A 20,697-nucleotide genomic window follows, 5' to 3' on the forward strand; every position below is an offset into this window, starting at 1 on the left:
TCAGAGAGGAGGTTGTGTGTCAGTGTCAGAGGAGGTTGTGTGTCAGTGTCAGAGGAAGTTGTGTGTCAGTGTCAGAGCAGGTTGTGTGTCAGAGGAAGTTGTGTGTCAGTGTCAGAGCAGGTTGTGTGTCAGTGTCAGAGGAAGTTGTGTGTCAGTGTCAGAGCAGGTTGTGTGTCAGTGTCAGAGGAAGTTGTGTGTCAGTGTCAGAGAGGAGGTTGTGTGTCAGTGTCAGAGGAAGTTGTGTGTCAGTGTCAGAGCAGGTTGTGTGTCAGTGTCAGAGGAAGTTGTGTGTCAGTGTCAGAGCAGGTTGTGTGTCAGTGTCAGAGAGGAGGTTGTGTGTCAGTGTCAGAGAGGAGGTTGTGTGTCAGTGTCAGAGGAGGTTGTGTGTCAGTATCAGAGCAGGTTGTGTGTCAGTGTCAGAGCAGGTTGTGTGTCAGTGTCAGAGGAAGTTGTGTGTCCTTGCATCACCAAACTAGTGAGGGGATTATTGTGATGATGACATGATGTTGTCTGTAACCACTTCAATGAGTTTGGTGGGGAGGATTTCATTATTCACTTGGACATATTTGTGGTGAAAACTTGAATTTAGTTATTTGTGGTGAAAACTTGAATTTAGTTATTTGTGGTGAAAACTTGAATTTAGTTATTTGTGGTGAAAACTTGAATTTTGTTATTTGTGGTGAAAACTTGAATTTTGTTATTTGTGGTGAAAACTTGAATTTTGTTATTTGTGGTGAAAACATGAATTTTGTTATTTGTGGTAAAAACATGAATTTTGTTATTTGTGGTGAAAACTTGAATTTAGTTATTTGTGGTGAAAACTTGAATTTAGTTATTTTTGGTGAAAACATGAATTTAGTTATTTGTGGTGAAAACTTGAATTTAGTTATTTGTGGTGAAAACATGAATTTAGTTATTTGTGGTGAAAACATGAATTTTGTTATTTGTGGTGAAAACTTGAATTTAGTTATTTGTGGTGAAAACTTGAATTTTGTTATTTGTGGTGAAAACATGAATTTAGTTATTTGTGGTGAAAACATGAATTTAGTTATTTGTGGTGAAAACATGAATTTTGTTATCTGTGGTGAAAACATGAATTTAGTTATTTGTGTCGAAAACTTGAATTTAGTTATTTGTGGTTAAAACATGAATTTTGTTATTTGTGGTGAAAACATGAATTTAGTTATTTGTGGTGAAAACTTGAATTTAGTTATTTGTGGTGAAAACATGAATTTTGTTATTTGTGGTGAAAACATGAATTTAGTTATTTGTGGTGAAAACATGAATCTTGTTATTTGTGGTGAAAACATGAATTTAGTTATTTGTGGTGAAAACTTGAATTTAGTTATTTGTGGTGAAAACATGAATTTTGTTATTTGTGGTGAAAACATGAATTTTGTTATTTGTGGTGAAAACATGAATTTAGTTATTTGTGGTGAAAACATGAATTTAGTTATAATGGATGATTTCCCTTTTGATGAAGTTTGAATATGCTTATTGTGATGAATAATTTATAGTTGATTTAACGCATGTGACTTTGAAATGGGTTTAGAATACGTATTTACTAAATATACTATACTAATATTACTACTAGATACTGTATACTGTACTAATATTACTACTAGATATACTATACTAATATTACTACTAGATATACTATACTAATATTACTACTAGATACTGTATACTATACTAATATTACTACTAGATATACTATACTAAACTAATATTACTACTAGATATACTATACTATACTAATATTACTACTAGATATACTATACTAATATTACTACTAGATACTGTATACTATACTAATATTACTACTAGATATACTATACTAATATTACTACTAGATATACTATACTAAACTAATATTACTACTAGATATACTATACTAATATTACTACTAGATATACTATACTAAACTAATATTACTACTAGATATACTACACTAAACTAATATTACTACCTCTATTGCAGATGATTGTTGTTCACCTTTGACACTTTGGGTTTAACATTTGTTTACAACTAGTCATCCTGGGTTTAAAAGTCCTCTTTACAAGGACACATGACCTTCACCCGTGTGACAATCACTAAGACAATTGGTAAGACTAGTTAGTTCAATTGGTAAAAATAGTTAGTATAATTGGTAAGGCATGTTAGTATTATCGGTAAGACTAGTTAGTAATATTGTTAAGACAGGTTATTATTATTATAGTTAAGACTGGTTATTATTATTGACAAGACTAGTTAGTATAATTGGTAGGACTGGTTAGTATAATTGGTAAGCCTGGTTAGTGTTATTGGTTGGAGTAGTTAGTAATATTGGTAAGAATGGTTAGTAATATTGGTAAGACTCGTTTGTAGTATTGGTAAGAGTACTTAGTATTGTTGGTTGGACTAGTTAGTAGTATTGTCAAGACTGACTAGTACCATTGGTAAGACTGATTACTATTGTTGGTAAGACTACTTAGTATTATTAATACAGCTAGTTAGTGTTATTGGTTACTCAAGTTAGTATTATTGAGAAAACTAGTTAGTATAATTGGTAAGACTAGATTGTATAATAAGTTAGACTAGTGTCCTGTCCAGTTGTGTGTGAAGTCTTAAGTTGAATAGATTTGAAATATTGGATCAAGTTAAGAAAAAGGTTGTGATGACCTGTCCAGGGTGTACCCCACCTTCCTTGTCCAGGGTGTACCCCACCTTCCTTGTCCAGGGTGTACCCCGCCTTCCTTGTCCAGGGTGTACACCGCCTTCCTTGTCCAGGGTGTACCCCACCTTCCTTGTCCAGGGTGTACGCCGCCTTCCTTGTCCAGGGTGTACACCGCCTTCCTTGTCCAGGGTGTACCCCACCTTCCTTGTCCAGGGTGTACGCCGCCTTCCTTGTCCAGGGTGTACCCCGCCTTCCTTGTCCAGGGTGTACACGCCTTCCTTGTCCAGGGTGTACCCCGCCTTCCTTGTCCAGGGTGTACACTGCCTTCCTTGTCCAGGGTGTACGCCGCCTTCCTTGTCCAGGGTGTACGCCGCCTTCCTTGTCCAGGGTGTACACGCCTTCCTTGTCCAGGGTGTACGTACCAATGTGGTCAGGGGTGTACATACCAATGTGGTCAGGGGGTTACGTATCTTGTTATTATGATCATATTTCCACATAATGTAATCACTAAGTATTATTATATTTTATTATAACTCATCTTGATATTACATGTTAATAATGTCATTTGTAATCACTGTATCTGTCTTGAATATGTCCTATTAGAAAAGTGGTAGCAAACATGGCGCCCGGAGGAGATGGCCTAAACCAACTTGGCCATCAATTGATGAACGTGGATCCCGACTTAAACTAGTTCAACAACTTATTGGGGTGTTACCATTTAGTGCTCAATTGTAGGGAATATGTACTGTACTGTGTAATCTACTAATACAATAGAATATGTACTGTACTGTGTAATCTACTAATACAATAGAATATGTACTGTACTGTGTAATCTACTAATACAATAGAATATGTACTGTACTGTGTAATCTACTAATACAATAGAATATGTACTGTACTGTGTAATCTACTAATACAATAGAATATGTACTGTACTGTGTAATCTACTAATAAAAGTTTCAATCAACCAATCAAAGCCAAGCAGTCCAGCAGCGCCCCCCGCAGGCCGCCACGTGTCCTGCAGCCATCTGGGAAGAAGTAGTGTTGGTGTGTAACTCTAACCCTCACACTCACTCACTCACACTCACTCACTCACTCACTCACACTCACTCACTCACTCTCGCTCACACTCACTCAGTCAGACTCAGTCAGTCAGTCAACATGTCTGCTCTCCGTCGTCTTCTTCTTCTTGGCGCCAACTCTTCACGTCCTCGTCTTGTTGCTGCCACGGCCCATCGGTAAGAAAGTTCCATCTTCCTCAACGATCTTTGCATGCGCGCCAAGTCTTTCCGCTCCGTTAGCATGAAGAGTCCCTCGTGAAGAACATCTGGTGCGCGCGCCTCATGATTTGGCGCCACAAGAACGTGACTTAACGTGACGTCACGTGATCCCCGCCGCTTTGAAGCAGACTGGACCGGATCTCAACCGATCCAAGTCGATCACATTCTTCACCTCAACTCAAGTCACTAAGACAACTTTCTAACATGCACTTTGGCAACACGCACACACACACACACACACACACACACACGCACACACACACACACACACACACACACACGCACACACACACACACACACACACGCACACACACACACACGCACACACACACACACACACACACACACACGCACGCACGCACGCACACACACGCACGCACACACACACACACACACACACACACACACGACACACACACACACACACACACGCACACACACACACACACACCCCCACACACACACACGCACACACACACACACACACGCACGCACACACACACACACACACACACACACACACACACACACGCACACACACACACACACACACACACACACACACACACACACACCCACACACACACACACACACACACACACACACACGCACACACACATTGTTGTCTCCTGAAAGTGATTAAACCGGTTCTGCCGTACGTGTGGCACACCTTTAGTGTATTTTGTTATGTATATAACTTCTCACCCGGTGGGGTGGTATCTGTGTCATCCTCAAGCTGGGGTCCTCTACCAGAGGACTGGGAGTTTGAGGGTTCTGCGCAGTATCTTGGCTGTTCCTAGGACTGCGCTCTTCTGGACTGAGGTTTCAGATGTTGTTCCTGGGATTTGTTGGATCCATACACTCTCCCAGTTTGGGGGTTACTGCTCCGAGCGCCCCCACTACCACGGGGACCACGCTAGCCTTCCGTTCCAGCTGCTCTTTCAACCCTTGGTACTTCTCAAGTTTCTCGTGTTCCTTCTTCCTGATGTTGGCGTCAGCTGGGATTGCCACACCTATCACCACCACCCTCTTCTGCTCTTTGTCCACCACCACTATGTCTGGTTGGTTAGCCAGAAGCTGTTTGTCAGTCTGGAAGCTGAAGTCCCACAGAACCTTGGCCCTGTTGTTCTCAATCACCTTCTGTGGTATGGTTCTTTGGGATTTGGGTACTTCTATTCCATACTGGTTGCAGATGTTCCTGTATACTATCCCAGCCACTTGGTTGTGCCTCTCCATGTACGCTGATCCAGCTAGCATCTTATAGCCTGCTACTATGTGCTGGACTGTCTTTGCACAGTCTGCATCTTGGGTCTGATCTACTCTAGATCCTGGCCTCTAAGGCTCTTGTGCTTATGGCCTGTTCTTGTGCTGCCATGATGAGTGCCTCTGTGCTGTCTGCCAGTCCTGCATTTTCCAGCCACTGGTAGGATCAACCACTTCCTTTATGTGATGGTGGTACATGCCATGTAGGGGCTTGTCCGTCCAGGTTGTCTGCTCCTCCTCCTCTGCTGCCTGAGACATTCACTTAGCAGTTCATCCTTCGGGGACATTTTTTCGATGTATTCTCGAATTTTCGATGTTTCATCCTGGACTGTGGCCTTGATGCTCACTAGCCCTCAGCCTCCCTCTTTCCGCTTAGTGTATAGCCTCAGGGGGCTGGACTTGGGGTGGAACCCTCCGTGCATGGTGAGGAGCTTTCTTGTCTTGATATCTGTGGCTTCTATCTCCTCCTTTGGCCAGCTTAAGATACCAGCGGGGTATGTGATGACTGGTAGTGCGTACATGTTGATGGCGCGGACTTTGTTCTTACCATTCAGCTGACTTTTTAGGACCTGCCTTACTCTCTGGAGATATTTGGCTGTGGCCTCTTCATGGTTTCCATTAGCCTGTGGGATGCCAAGGTACTTGTAGCTGTCTTGGATATCACCTATTCTTCCCTCTGGTAGGTCAATCCCCTCAGTCCTGATCATCTTGCCTCTCTTTGAGACCATCCGGCCACACATCCCTATGTCATCGCTGTAGATCCTGGCGGTGTGGATCAGTGAGTCTATTTCTCTCTCACTCCTGGCCTACAGCTTGATGTCATCCATGTAGAGCGGGTGGCAGATTGTCGCCCCACTACGGAATCAGTACCCGTAATGATCTGACTGAGGGGGGTTCAGACCTATGCAGAACAGCAGTGGTGATAGCGCATCTCCTTGGTATATGCCGCACTTGATGTTGACTTGGGTAATCGGCTTTGAATTGGCTTTTAGGGTTGTCTTCCACATTTCCATGGAGTTCTGGATGAAGGCCCTTAGGTTCCTGTTGATCTTATACAGTTCCAGACATTCCAGTATCCATGTGTGCGGCATTGAGTCGTAGGCTTTCTTGTAGTCAATCCAGCCAGTGCACAGGTTGCTCTGTCTCTTCTTACACTCGGGTGACTGTTTTATCGAGCAGTAGCTGGTGCTTGGCTCCTCTGCTATTACTGCCAAGTCCCTTCTGTGCCTCACTCATGTATTGAGAGCCACATGCTTACTCATTTGTGCCTGACATGTTGTGCAGAGACAGCTAACTATATATAATAAAAGAAAAAAACTTACTTGGTCAGAAAGAGACATGAACCGGTGTGACGTAAAGACAATGCAGGCAGAACGAGTGATGAACAAAGGTATGCTTACTGTAAATAACAGTGACATGATTGGTGACAGGGGTGTGTGAGTCCAAACGTGGAACAGGTGAAACTAATTGGGTGACCATGGAAACCAAACAAAACAAGGAAGTGAAACCAGGAACTAAGGAGGTGTCCAAAAACTAAGCAAAACATAACCAAACAAAACATGATCACGGACATGACAGTATCATTGTTTTGTTGTCAAATGTGGCTCATGATTTCATTTCTATTTTAATTCTTTATTATATATTCTTACTTTCTATTTTTATTTTTAATACTTTGTAGCACTTTGAGATTTGAACAAATGTAAAGTGCGTTACAAATGCAATTCATTATTATTATTATTATTATTATTATTATGATGAAATAGTTGTGTATCATTGTTTTGTTGTCAAATGTTAAGGTGGTATTATGAAATAGTTGTGTATCATTGTTTTGTTGTCAAATGTTAAGGTGGTATTATGAAATAGTTGTGTATCATTGTTTTGTTGTCAAATGTTAAGGTTGTATTATAAAATAGTTGTGTATCATTGTTTTGTTGTCAAATGTTAAGGTGGTATTATGAAATAGTTGTTTATCATTGTTTTGTTGTCAAATGTTAAGGTGGTATTATAAAATAGTTGTGTATCATTGTTTTGTTGTCAGATGTTAAGGTGGTATTATAAAATAGTTGTGTATCATTGTTTTGTTGTCAGATGTTAAGGTGGTATTATGAAATAGTTGTGTATCATTGTTTTGTTGTCAAATGTTAAGGTGGTATTATGAAATAGTTGTGTATCATTGTTTTGTTGTCAGATGTTAAGGTTGTATTATAAAATAGTTGTGTATCATTGTTTTGTTGTCAGATGTTAAGGTTGTATTATAAAATAGTTGTGTATCATTGTTTTGTTGTCAGATGTTAAGGTGGTATTATGAAATAGTTGTGTATCATTGTTTTGTTGTCAGATGTTAAGGTGGTATTATGAAATAGTTGTGTATCATTGTTTTGTTGTCAAATGTTAAGGTGGTATTATGAAATAGTTGTATATCATTGTTTTGTTGTCAAATGTTAAGGTTGTATTATAAAATAGTTGTGTATCATTGTTTTGTTGTCAGATGTTAAGGTGGTATTATGAAATGGTTGTGTATCATTGTTTTGTTGTCAAATGTTAAGGTGGTATTATGAAATAGTTGTGTATCATTGTTTTGTTGTCAAATGTTAAGGTTGTATTATAAAATAGTTGTATATCATTGTTTTGTTGTCAGATGTTAAGGTGGTATTATAAAATAGTTGTGTATCATTGTTTTGTTGTCAAATGTTAAGGTGGTATTATGAAATAGTTGTTTATCATTGTTTTGTTGTCAGATGTTAAGGTGGTATTATGAAATAGTTGTTTATCATTGTTTTGTTGTCAAATGTTAAGGTTGTATTATAAAATAGTTGTATATCATTGTTTTGTTGTCAGATGTTAAGGTGGTATTATAAAATAGTTGTGTATCATTGTTTTGTTGTCAGATGTTAAGGTGGTATTATGAAATAGTTGTTTATCATTGTTTTGTTGTCAGATGTTAAGGTGGTATTATAAAATAGTTGTGTATCATTGTTTTGTTGTCAGATGTTAAGGTGGTATTATAAAATAGTTGTGTATCATTGTTTTGTTGTCAAATGTTAAGGTGGTATTATGAAATAGTTGTTTATCATTGTTTTGTTGTCAGATGTTAAGGTGGTATTATGATATAGTTGTGTATCATTGTTTTGTTGTCAAATGTTAAGGTGGTATTATAAAATAGTTGTATATCATTGTTTTGTTGTCAGATGTTAAGGTGGTATTATAAAATAGTTGTGTATCATTGTTTTGTTGTCAGATGTTAAGGTGGTATTATGAAATGGTTGTGTATCATTGTTTTGTTGTCAAATGTTAAGGTGGTATTATGAAATAGTTGTGTATCATTGTTTTGTTGTCAAATGTTAAGGTTGTATTATAAAATAGTTGTATATCATTGTTTTGTTGTCAGATGTTAAGGTGGTATTATAAAATAGTTGTGTATCATTGTTTTGTTGTCAAATGTTAAGGTGGTATTATGAAATAGTTGTTTATCATTGTTTTGTTGTCAGATGTTAAGGTGGTATTATGAAATAGTTGTTTATCATTGTTTTGTTGTCAAATGTTAAGGTTGTATTATAAAATAGTTGTATATCATTGTTTTGTTGTCAGATGTTAAGGTGGTATTATAAAATAGTTGTGTATCATTGTTTTGTTGTCAGATGTTAAGGTGGTATTATGAAATAGTTGTTTATCATTGTTTTGTTGTCAGATGTTAAGGTGGTATTATAAAATAGTTGTGTATCATTGTTTTGTTGTCAGATGTTAAGGTGGTATTATAAAATAGTTGTGTATCATTGTTTTGTTGTCAAATGTTAAGGTGGTATTATGAAATAGTTGTTTATCATTGTTTTGTTGTCAGATGTTAAGGTGGTATTATGAAATAGTTGTGTATCATTGTTTTGTTGTCAAATGTTAAGGTGGTATTATAAAATAGTTGTATATCATTGTTTTGTTGTCAGATGTTAAGGTGGTATTATAAAATAGTTGTGTATCATTGTTTTGTTGTCAGATGTTAAGGTGGTATTATAAAATAGTTGTGTATCATTGTTTTGTTGTCAGATGTTAAGGTGGTATTATGAAATAGTTGTTTATCATTGTTTTGTTGTCAGATGTTAAGGTGGTATTATGAAATAGTTGTGTATCATTGTTTTGTTGTCAGATGTTAAGGTTGTATTATAAAATAGTTGTGTATCATTGTTTTGTTGTCAGATGTTAAGGTGGTATTATAAAATAGTTGTGTATCATTGTTTTGTTGTCAGATGTTAAGGTGGTATTATGAAATAGTTGTTTATCATTGTTTTGTTGTCAGATGTTAAGGTGGTATTATAAAATAGTTGTGTATCATTGTTTTGTTGTCAGATGTTAAGGTGGTATTATAAAATAGTTGTGTATCATTGTTTTGTTGTCAGATGTTAAGGTGGTATTATGAAATAGTTGTTTATCATTGTTTTGTTGTCAGATGTTAAGGTGGTATTATGAAATAGTTGTGTATCATTGTTTTGTTGTCAGATGTTAAGTGTGAAATAGTTGTGTAGCAGGACATGTTTGTGTGTCACTTAGTTGTCAGACTACAAGTGATGTTTGTTGTTGTGATGAACAGCAAGATCCACGTGGAAGCTCCGCCCATCACACCCGCACTAACCAGCAGCTACGCCCATGGCACGTCCTCCTTCACGCTGCAGCACGCCACGGTGGGCGAGGCGCTGCTGAAGATGGTGGAACGCTGGCCTGATCGCGAGGCCATGGTGTTCGTGCAAGATGGCGTCCGCAAGACTTTCGCTCAGTTCCAGGAGGAGGCCGGTGCTTTTATTTTGGTGACATGGTAGTTCCTGTGTGTGACGCTGGACTTCCTGCAGGTGGACCGCGTCGCCGCCGGCCTGCTGGCTCTGGGTCTGCAGACGGGGGAGCGCCTGGCCATGTGGGCGCCCAACACCTACGAGTGGGTCTTGTTCTTCTTCGCCAGCGCCAAGGCGGGACTCATCATGGTGGGTGTGCCACACAGGAAGTCACCTCTGCTACTTCCTCCTGACTCCTGTCCTGCTCCACAGGTCTGCCTCAATCCAGCCTATCAGCTGCAGGAGGCGGAGTTTGCGCTGCGGATGGTGAGCGAGGTCACGTGTGCATGTGTGTGTGTGTGTGTGTGCATGTGTGTGTGTTAAAGATGTGTGTGCATGTGTGTGTGTTAAAGATGTGTGTGCATGTGTGTGTGTTAAAGATGTGCGTGCATGTGTGTGTGTTAAAGATGTGTGTGCATGTGTGTGTGTTAAAGATGTGTGTGCATGTGTGTGTGTTAAAGATGTGTGTGCATGTGTGTGTTAAAGATGAGTGTGCATGTCTGTGTTTGTGTGTGTGCGCGTGTTTAAAGTGTGTATGCGTGTGTGTGTTAAAGATGTGTGTGCATGTGTGTGTGTGTTAAAGATGTGTGTGCATGTGTGTGTTAAAGATGAGTGTGCATGTGTGTGTGTGTTAAAGATGTGTGTGCATGCGTGTGTGTTAAAGATGTGTGTGCATGTGTGTGTGTGTTAAAGATGTGTGTGCATGTGTGTGTGTTAAAGATGTGTGTGCATGTGTGTGTGTTAAAGACGTGTGTGCATGTGTGTGTTAAAGATGAGTGTGCATGTCTGTGTTTGTGTGTGTGCGCGTGTTTAAAGTGTGTATGCGTGTTTGTGTTAAAGATGTGTGTGCATGTGTGTGTTAAAGATGAGTGTGCATGTCTGTGTGTGTGTGTGTGCGCGTGTTTAAAGTGTGTATGTGTGTGTGTGTTAAAGATGTGTGTGCATGTGTGTGTTAAAGATGAGTGTGCATGTGTGTGTGTGTTAAAGATGTGTGTGCATGCGTGTGTGTTAAAGATGTGTGTGCATGTGTGTGTGTGTTAAAGATGTGTGTGCATGTGTGTGTGTTAAAGATGTGTGTGCATGTGTGTGTGTTAAAGACGTGTGTGCATGTGTGTGTTAAAGATGAGTGTGCATGTCTGTGTTTGTGTGTGTGCGCGTGTTTAAAGTGTGTATGCGTGTTTGTGTTAAAGATGTGTGTGCATGTGTGTGTTAAAGATGAGTGTGCATGTCTGTGTGTGTGTGTGTGCGCGTGTTTAAAGTGTGTATGTGTGTGTGTGTTAAAGATGTGTGTGCATGTGTGTGTTAAAGATGAGTGTGCATGTCTGTGTTTGTGTGTGTGCGCGTGTTTAAAGTGTGTATGTGTGTGTGTGTTAAAGATGTGTGTGCATGTGTGTGTTAAAGATGAGTGTGCATATCGGTGTTTGTGTGTGTGCGCGTGTTTAAAGTGTGTATGCGTGTGTGTGTTAAAGATGTGTGTGTGTGTTTAAAGTGTGTATGCGTGTGTGTGTTAAAGATGTGTGTGCATGTGTGTGTGTGTGTGTTTAAAGTGTGTATGCGTGTGTGTTTTAAAGATGTGTGTGCATGTGTGTGTTAAATATTAGTGTGCATGTCTGTGTTTGTGTGTGTGTGTGTTTAAAGTGTGTATGCGTGTGTGTGTTAAAGATGTGTGTGCATGTGTGTGTATGTGTGTGTGTTAAAGATGTGTGTGTGTGTTAAAGATATGTGTGTGTTTAAGATGTGTGTGTGTGTTAAAGATGTGTGTGCATGTGTGTGTTAAATATTAGTGTGCATGTCTGTGTTTGTGTGTGTGTGTTTAAAGTGTGTATGCGTGTGTGTGTTAAAGATGTGTGTGCATGTGTGTGTGTGTGTGTTTAAAGTGTGTTTGCGTGTGTGTGTTAAAGATGTGTGTGCATGTGTGTGTTAAATATTAGTGTGCATGTCTGTGTTTGTGTGTGTGTGTGTGTTTAAAGTGTGTATGCGTGTGTGTGTAAAAGATGTGTGTGCATGTGTGTGTATGTGTGTGTGTTAAAGATGTGTGTGTGTTAAAGATATGTGTGTGTTTGTGTGTGTGTTTAAGATGTGTGTGTGTTATAGATGTGTGTGCACATGTGTGTTTAAGATGTGTGTGCAAGGGTGTGTGTTAAAGATGTGTGTGCGTTAAAGATGTGTGTGCGTGTGTGACGGTGGCGTTGAAAATGTGTGTGTGTGTTTGTGTGTGTGTGTTAAAGATGTGTGTGCATTTGTGTGTGTTAAAGATGTGTGTGCATGTGTGTGTTAAAGATGAGTGTGCATGTCTGTGTTTGTGTGTGCGTGTGTTTAAAGTGTGTATGCGTGTGTGTGTTAAAGATGTGTGTGCATGTGTGTGTGTGTGTGTTTAAAGTGTGTATGCGTGTGTGTGTTAAAGATGTGTGTGCATGTGTGTGTAAAATATTAGTGTGGATGTCTGTGTTTGTGTGTGTGTGTGTTTAAAGTGTGTATGCGTGTGTGTGTTAAAGACGTGTGTGCATGTGTGTATGTGTGAGTGTTAAAGATGTGTGTGTGTTAAAGATATGTGTGTGTTTGTGTGTGTGTTTAAGATGTGTGTGTGTTAAAGATGTGTGTGCATTTGGGTGTGTTAAAGATGAGTGTGCATGTCTGTGTTTGTGTGTGTGTGTGTGTTTAAAGTGTGTATGCGTGTGTGTGTTAAAGATGTGTGTGTGTTAAAGATATGTGTGTGTTTGTGTGTGTGTTTAAGATGTGTGTGTGTTATAGATGTGTGTGCACATGTGTGTTTAAGATGTGTGTGCAAGGGTGTGTGTTAAAGATGTGTGTGCATTAAAGATGTGTGTGCGTGTGTGACGGTGGCGTTGAATATGTGTGTGTGTGTGTGTGTGTTAAAGAAGTGTGTGTGTGTGTGTGTTAAAGAAGTGTGTGTGTGTGTGTGTGTGTGTGTGTGTGTGTGTGTGTGTGTGTGTGTGTGTGTGTGTGTGTGCAGGCAGGCTGCAAAGCGCTGGTGTGTCCTGAGAGCTTCAAGACTCAGAAGTACTGTGACATGCTGAGACTGATGTGTCCTGAGCTGGAGTCTTCCCAGGCAGGAAACCTGCACAGCCGCAGGTAGCGCCAGGAACACGTCACCACGGCAACAAACACGTCACCACGGCAACAGGCCAAGGTTACCATGTCACGTGTGCGCAGACTTCCCGACCTGCGCAGCGTGATTGTCCTGGACAGCCGACAGCCCGGAACCTTCCACCTGGATGAGGTGCTGCAGGCGGGCAGCAGCCGCTTCCTGCGCCAACTTGAGCAGCTCCACAGGAAGTTGTCCTTTGACCAGCCTGTCAACATCCTGTTCACCTCTGTAAGCTTCGCCATGTGACCGCATGATGTCATCACGCCTGGTCCTGACTCATCGCGTGTGTGTCGCCAGGGAACGACGGGACGACCCAAAGGCGCCACCTTGACGCACCACAACATCGTCAACAACGCCTTCTTCGTGGGCAAACGCGTGGGCTTCGACTGGCGGGTGAGTGGCGCCGTGTGCTAACAGTACCACGTAGGGGACCACTTCCTGTGCTTTTTCCTCAGCCTGTCACACGAGTCTGCCTTCCTGTGCCGCTGCACCACTGCTTCGGCTCCGTAGGGGGCGCCGTCTGCATGGCGGTGCACGGCATCTCGCTGGTCTTTCCGTCGCCGTCTTACGATTCCGGAGCCAACTTGGCCGCCATGGAGAGCGAAAAGTAAGACGTGCCAAACAAGTTATTATATTTATGATATCTAAGTGCCCCCGCATCTCAGAGCCTGTCCATTGTAGTTGAACCCATGAGACGAGAGGGGAGCCTCCCTCCGCCTCCAGGCCAGGGGACTGGTCCTGACTGTTGCTCGTGTTAACACGCCAAGAGTACATTCAGGGTGCCCTTGCTGGGGGACTTTAACGCTTAGGCGTGATCAGGAGTCTAAATTCAAGTGGTTTAAACTCGTCGTGTTCAAGATTAAGGGTGTCTCTATGTGCACCTGGCACCAGGACACCTTGGGCCGAAGTTCAATGGCTGACTTTGTGGTTGTGAATGACATGGGGCCGCATGTCTTGGACTCTTGGGTGAAGAGACAGGCAGAGCTCTCTACCAATCACCCCCTGGTGGTGAGTTGGCTCCGATGGTGCAAAGTTCTACCTCAAGTGGAGGAGTTCAAGTATCTCAGGGGCTTGTTCACAAGTGAAAGACGAATAGAACGTGGCAGTGATGCAGTCACTGTACCGGTCTGTCGTGGTGAAGAGGGAGCTGAGCCAGAAGGCAAAGCTCTCTATTTACCGGTGAGTTTACATTCCTACCCTCACCTATGGTCACAAGCTTTGGGTAATGATCAAAGGACAAGGTAACAAATGAGTTTTCTCCGCAGGATGTCTGAGACCAGCCAGATAGGGTGAGGAGCTCGGTTATCCGAGAGAGGCTCAGAGTAGAGCTGCTGCCCCTTCACGTCAAGAGGGGTCAGCTGAGGTGGCTCGGGCTTCTACTACAGATGCCTCCTGGACGCCTCCCTGGTGAGGTGTTTTGGGTATGTCCAGCCAGGGGGAGGCCTCGGGGTAGACCTAGGACATGCTAGAGGGATTATGCCAGTGGAACTAAAGGATAAGGCTGGGGACAGGGAAGTCTGGGCATCTTTGGTTAGACTGCCAGTGAATGCGATCCACCCAGAGTTCTTAAGGCTCTGAAGGCTGTGGTATTTCTTGGTTGACAAGATTGTGCAGAATTGGACATTGGAGGAGGTGCCTCTGGATTGGCTTACCAGGGTGATGGTTCCTCTCTGTAAGAAGGGTAACCGGATGGTGTGTTCCAACTATCGTTGGATCACACTCCTCAGCCTTCCGTATAAGGTCTATTCAGCTGTCCTGGAGAGGAGGCTACGCCGGATAGCCAAAAATTGGATCCAGGAGGAGCAGTGTGGTTTTCGTCCTAGTTGTGGACCTGTGGACCAGCTCAATACTCTTGTCAGGGTCCTTGAGGGTGCCTAAAAGTTTGCCCAATCCATCTACATGGGTTTTGTGGACTTTGAGAAGACGTTTGACTGTGTCCCTTGGGAAGTCCTGTTGATAGTGCTCCAGGAATGTGAGGTATCGGAACGTCTGATTGTGGTCGATGTCAGAGCTTGGTCCGCACGGGTTGGCAGTAAGTTGGACTTGTTTCCAGTGAAGGTTGGACTGCGCCAGGGCTGCCCTTTGTCACTGATTCTGTTCATAACTTTTATGGAGAGAATTTCAAGGCCCAGTCAGGGCCGAGTGTGAAGTGACTGGGATGAGAATCAGCACCTCCAAATCCATGGTTAAGAGTGTGCCGTCTTTAGTTTGGGGACGAGATCCTGCCCCTGGTAGAGGAGTTCAAAAAAATTGGGGTCTTGTTCACAAGTGAGGGAAAAGGGGATTGTGAGGTCGACAAGCGGATCGGTACGGTGTTGCGGACTCTGCATCGATCCGCCAGGAAGAAAAGTACGTTTAGCCGGAAAGCTAAGCTCTCAATGAACTGGTTCCTGTCCTAAGCAATTGTCATCAGCTTTGGCTTTTGACAGAGAGGAGGGAGACCGCACACCAATCATTCATCCATTCATACACCAAACATTCATTTATATTCATACACCAAACATTCATTTATATTCATACACCAAACATTCATTCATTCATACACCAAACATTCATTTATATTCATACACCAAACATTCATCCATTCATACACCAAACATTCATCCATTCATACACCAAACATTCATTTATATTCATACACCAAACATTCTTTTCTTTTCATACACCAAACATTCATTTATATTCATACACCAAACATTCATTTATATTCATACACCAAACATTCATTCATTCATACACCAAACATTATTGATATTCATACACCAAACATTCATTCATTCATAAACCAAACATTCATTTATATTCATACACCAAACATTCATTCATTCATACACCAAACATTCATTCATATTCATACACCAAACATTCATTCATTCATACACCAAACATTCATTTATATTCAGACACCTAACATTCATTCATATTCATACACCAAACATTATTGATATTCATACACCAAACATTCATTCATTCATACACCAAACATTCATTCATTCATACACCAAACATTCATCTATATTCATAAACCAAACATTCATTCATTCATACACCAAACATTCATTCATATTCATACACCAAACATTATTGATATTCATACACCAAACATTCATTCATTCATATACCAAACATTCATTCATTCATACACCAAACATTCATCTATATTCATAAACCAAACATTCATTCATTCATACACCAAACATTCATCTATATTCATAAAGCAAACATTTATTCATTCATACACCAAACATTCATCTATATTCATAAACCAAACATTCATTTATATTCATACATCAAACATTCATTCATTCATACACAAAACATTATTGATATTCATACACCAAACATTCATTCATTTATACACCAAACATTCATTCATTCATACACCAAACATTCATCTATATTCATAAACCAAACATTCATTCATTCATACACCAAACATTCATCTATATTCATAAACCAAACATTCATTCATTCATACACCAAACATTCATCTATATTCATAAACCAAACATTCATTTATATTCATACATCAAACATTCATTCATTCATACACCAAACATTCATTCATTCATACACCAAACATTCATTCATATTCATACACCAAACATTCATTCATTCATACGTCCAACATTCATTCATTCATACTGCTGGTGTATTTGTGTTTCATTCATAATGACTTCATAGAGGTAAAAATCATGGAGTGTTGAAACAATCAAATATATTCATGTTGTCATGGCACTGATGATCAACTCTCCTGTGATCTGCCACTTCTCCTGCCAACATGGCCGCCAACATGCGACGTCTCAGCTCTCTCCTCAGGTGTTGCTCAGGTCATGTGACCCTGCGCCTCACGTGTTGCTCAGGTCATGTGACCCTGCGCCTCACGTGTTGCTCAGGTCATGTGACCCTGCGCCTCAGGTGTTGCTCAGGTCATGTGACCCTGCGCCTCAGGTGTTGCTCAGGTCATGTGACCCTGCGCCTCATGTGTTGCTCAGGTCATGTGACCCTGCTTGTCACCTTCGCTTGCAGGTGCACCTTTGTGTACGGCACACCCACCATGTTTGTGGACATGATCCACCAGCCTGACCTGCACCTCTATGACCTCACCTCTCTGCTGGCAGGTCAGCCACTCACTCAGTGTGTGTGTGTGTGTGTGTGTGTGTGTGTGTGTGTGTGTGTGTGTGTGTGTGTGTGTCTGTGAGTGTGTTTGCATGCCTTTATGTGTGTGTGTGTGTGTGTGTGTGTCTGTGTGTCTGTGAGTGTGTTTGCATGCCTTTATGTGTGTGTGTGTGTGTGTGTGTCTGTGAGTGTGTTTGTGTCTGTGAGTGTGTTTGCATGCCTTTATGTGTGTGTGTGTGTGTTTGCATACCTTTACATGTGTGTGTGTGTGTGTGCGTGTGTTTGCATACCTTTACGTGTGTGTGTGTGTGTGTTTGCATACCTTTACGTGTGTGTGTGTGTGTGTGCGTGTGCGTGTGTTTGCATACCTTTACGTGTGTGTGTGTTTGCATACCTTTACGTGTGTGTGTGTGTTTGCATATCTTTACGTGTGTGTGTGTGTGTGCGTGTGTTTGCATACCTTTACGTGTGTGTGTGTGTGTTTGCATATCTTTACGTGTGTGTGTGTGTGTTTGCATATCTTTACGTGTGTGTGTGTGTGTTTGCATACCTTTACGTGTGTGTGTGTGTGTGTGTGCGTGTGTTTGCATACCTTTTACGTGTGTGTGTGTTTGCATATCTTTACGTGTGTGTGCGTGTGTTTGCATACCTTTACGTGTGTGTGTGTGTGCGTGTGTTTGCATACCTTTACGTGTGTGTGTGTGTGTGTTTGCATATCTTTACGTGTGTGTGTGTGTGTTTGCATACCTTTACGTGTGTGTGTGTGTGTGTGCGTGTGTTTGCATACCTTTTACGTGTGTGTTTGCATATCTTTACGTGTGTGTGTGTGTGTTTGCATATCTTTACGTGTGTGTGCGTGTGTTTGCATACCTTTACGTGTGTGCGTGTGTTTGCATACCTTTTACGTGTGTCTGTGTGTGTTTGCATATCTTTACGTGTGTGTGTGTGTGTTTGCATATCTTTTACGTGTGTGTGTGTGTGTTTGCATATCTTTACGTGTGTCTGTGTGTTTGCATACCTTTACGTGTGCGTGTGTTTGCATACCTTTACATGTGTGTGTGTGTGTGTGTATGTGTGCGTGCGTGTGTTTGCATACCTTTACATGTGTGTGTGTGTGTGTGTGTGTGTATGTGTGCGTGCGTGTGTTTGCATACCTTTACATGTGTGTGTGTGTGTGTGTGTGTGTGTGTGTGTGTGTGTGCAGGCGTCATCGCTGGCTCGCCGTGTCCTCCAGAGCTGGCAAAGAAGGTGATGTCCATCATGGGAATCAAGGAAGTCACAGTGAGTGATGTTGTCCACTAGAGGGAGACAAATCTCAGATACACACCTTTCATTATTATTATTTCTTATCATTCTTGTCATTTATTACACTATTATTATATAGTTGTATCATTTATTACACTATTATTGTATAGTTGTATCATTTATTACACTATTATTGTATAGTTGTATCATTTATTACACTATTATTGTATAGTTGTATCATTTATTACACTATTATTATATAGTTGTATCATTTATTACACTATTATTGTATAGTTGTATCATTTATTACACTATTATTGTATAGTTGTATCATTTATTACACTATTATTATATAGTTGTATCATTTATTACACTATTATTGTATAGTTGTATCATTTATTACACTATTATTGTATAGTTGTATCATTTATTACACTATTGTATAGTTGTATCATTTATTACACTATTATTATATAGTTGTATCATTTATTACACTATCATTATATAGTTGTATCATTTATTACACTATCATTGTATAGTTGTATCATTTATTACACTATTATTATATAGTTGTATCATTTATTACACTATTATTATATAGTTGTATCATTTATTACACTATTATTGTATAGTTGTATCATTTATTACACTATTATTGTATAGTTGTATCATTTATTACACTATTATTATATAGTTGTATCATTTATTACACTATTATTGTATAGTTGTATCATTTATTACACTATTATTATATAGTTGTATCATTTATTACACTATTATATAGTTGTATCATTTATTACACTATTATTGTATAGTTGTATCATTTATTACACTATTATTATATAGTTGTATCATTTATTACACTATTACATAGTTGTATCATTTATTACACTATTATTATATAGTTGTATCATTTATTACACTATTATATAGTTGTATCATTTATTACACTATTATTGTATAGTTGTATCATTTATTACACTATTATTATATAGTTGTATCATTTATTACACTATTATTATATAGTTGTATCATTTATTACACTATTATTGTATAGTTGTATCATTTATTACACTATTATTATATAGTTGTATCATTTATTACACTATTATATAGTTGTATCATTTATTACACTATTATTGTATAGTTGTATCATTTATTACACTATTATTGTATAGTTGTATCATTTATTACACTATTATTGTATAGTTGTATCATTTATTACACTATTATTGTATAGTTGTATCATTTATTACACTATTGTATAGTTGTATCATTTATTACACTATTATTATATAGTTGTATCATTTATTACACTATCATTATATAGTTGTATCATTTATTACACTATCATTGTATAGTTGTATCATTTATTACACTATTATTATATAGTTGTATCATTTATTACACTATTATTATATAGTTGTATCATTTATTACACTATTATTGTATAGTTGTATCATTTATTACACTATTATTGTATAGTTGTATCATTTATTACACTATTATTATATAGTTGTATCATTTATTACACTATTATTGTATAGTTGTATCATTTATTACACTATTATTATATAGTTGTATCATTTATTACACTATTATATAGTTGTATCATTTATTACACTATTATTGTATAGTTGTATCATTTATTACACTATTATTATATAGTTGTATCATTTATTACACTATTACATAGTTGTATCATTTATTACACTATTATTATATAGTTGTATCATTTATTACACTATTATATAGTTGTATCATTTATTACACTATTATTGTATAGTTGTATCATTTATTACACTATTATTATATAGTTGTATCATTTATTACACTATTATTATATAGTTGTATCATTTATTACACTATTATTGTATAGTTGTATCATTTATTACACTATTATTATATAGTTGTATCATTTATTACACTATTATATAGTTGTATCATTTATTACACTATTATTGTATAGTTGTATCATTTATTACACTATTATTGTATAGTTGTATCATTTATTACACTATTATTGTATAGTTGTATCATTTATTACACTATTATTGTATAGTTGTATCATTTATTACACTATTGTATAGTTGTATCATTTATTACACTATTATTATATAGTTGTATCATTTATTACACTATCATTATATAGTTGTATCATTTATTACACTATCATTGTATAGTTGTATCATTTATTACACTATTATTA

General features: G+C 39.0%; 1 protein-coding gene across 1 annotated transcript in view; it reads left to right on the forward strand.

The window, feature by feature from the left end:
- The first annotated feature begins 3,734 nt into the window (after positions 1-3,734).
- LOC133638210 (medium-chain acyl-CoA ligase ACSF2, mitochondrial-like) overlaps positions 3,735-20,697 on the forward strand; it is a 35,280-nt gene continuing 18,317 nt past the window's right edge. Inside the window, exons 1-10 of the mRNA XM_062030579.1 lie at positions 3,735-3,894; positions 9,781-9,976; positions 10,037-10,165; positions 10,229-10,282; positions 12,990-13,108; positions 13,190-13,352; positions 13,422-13,517; positions 13,580-13,731; positions 17,154-17,245; positions 18,448-18,524. Of these exons, the coding sequence (XP_061886563.1) occupies positions 3,818-3,894; positions 9,781-9,976; positions 10,037-10,165; positions 10,229-10,282; positions 12,990-13,108; positions 13,190-13,352; positions 13,422-13,517; positions 13,580-13,731; positions 17,154-17,245; positions 18,448-18,524 (1,155 nt within the window). The 5' untranslated portion in view covers positions 3,735-3,817. The remainder of the gene's footprint in view (positions 3,895-9,780; positions 9,977-10,036; positions 10,166-10,228; positions 10,283-12,989; positions 13,109-13,189; positions 13,353-13,421; positions 13,518-13,579; positions 13,732-17,153; positions 17,246-18,447; positions 18,525-20,697) is intronic.

This window comes from Entelurus aequoreus, linkage group LG21 (genome assembly GCF_033978785.1).
Source record: "Entelurus aequoreus isolate RoL-2023_Sb linkage group LG21, RoL_Eaeq_v1.1, whole genome shotgun sequence".
Lineage (NCBI taxonomy): Eukaryota > Metazoa > Chordata > Actinopteri > Syngnathiformes > Syngnathidae > Entelurus > Entelurus aequoreus.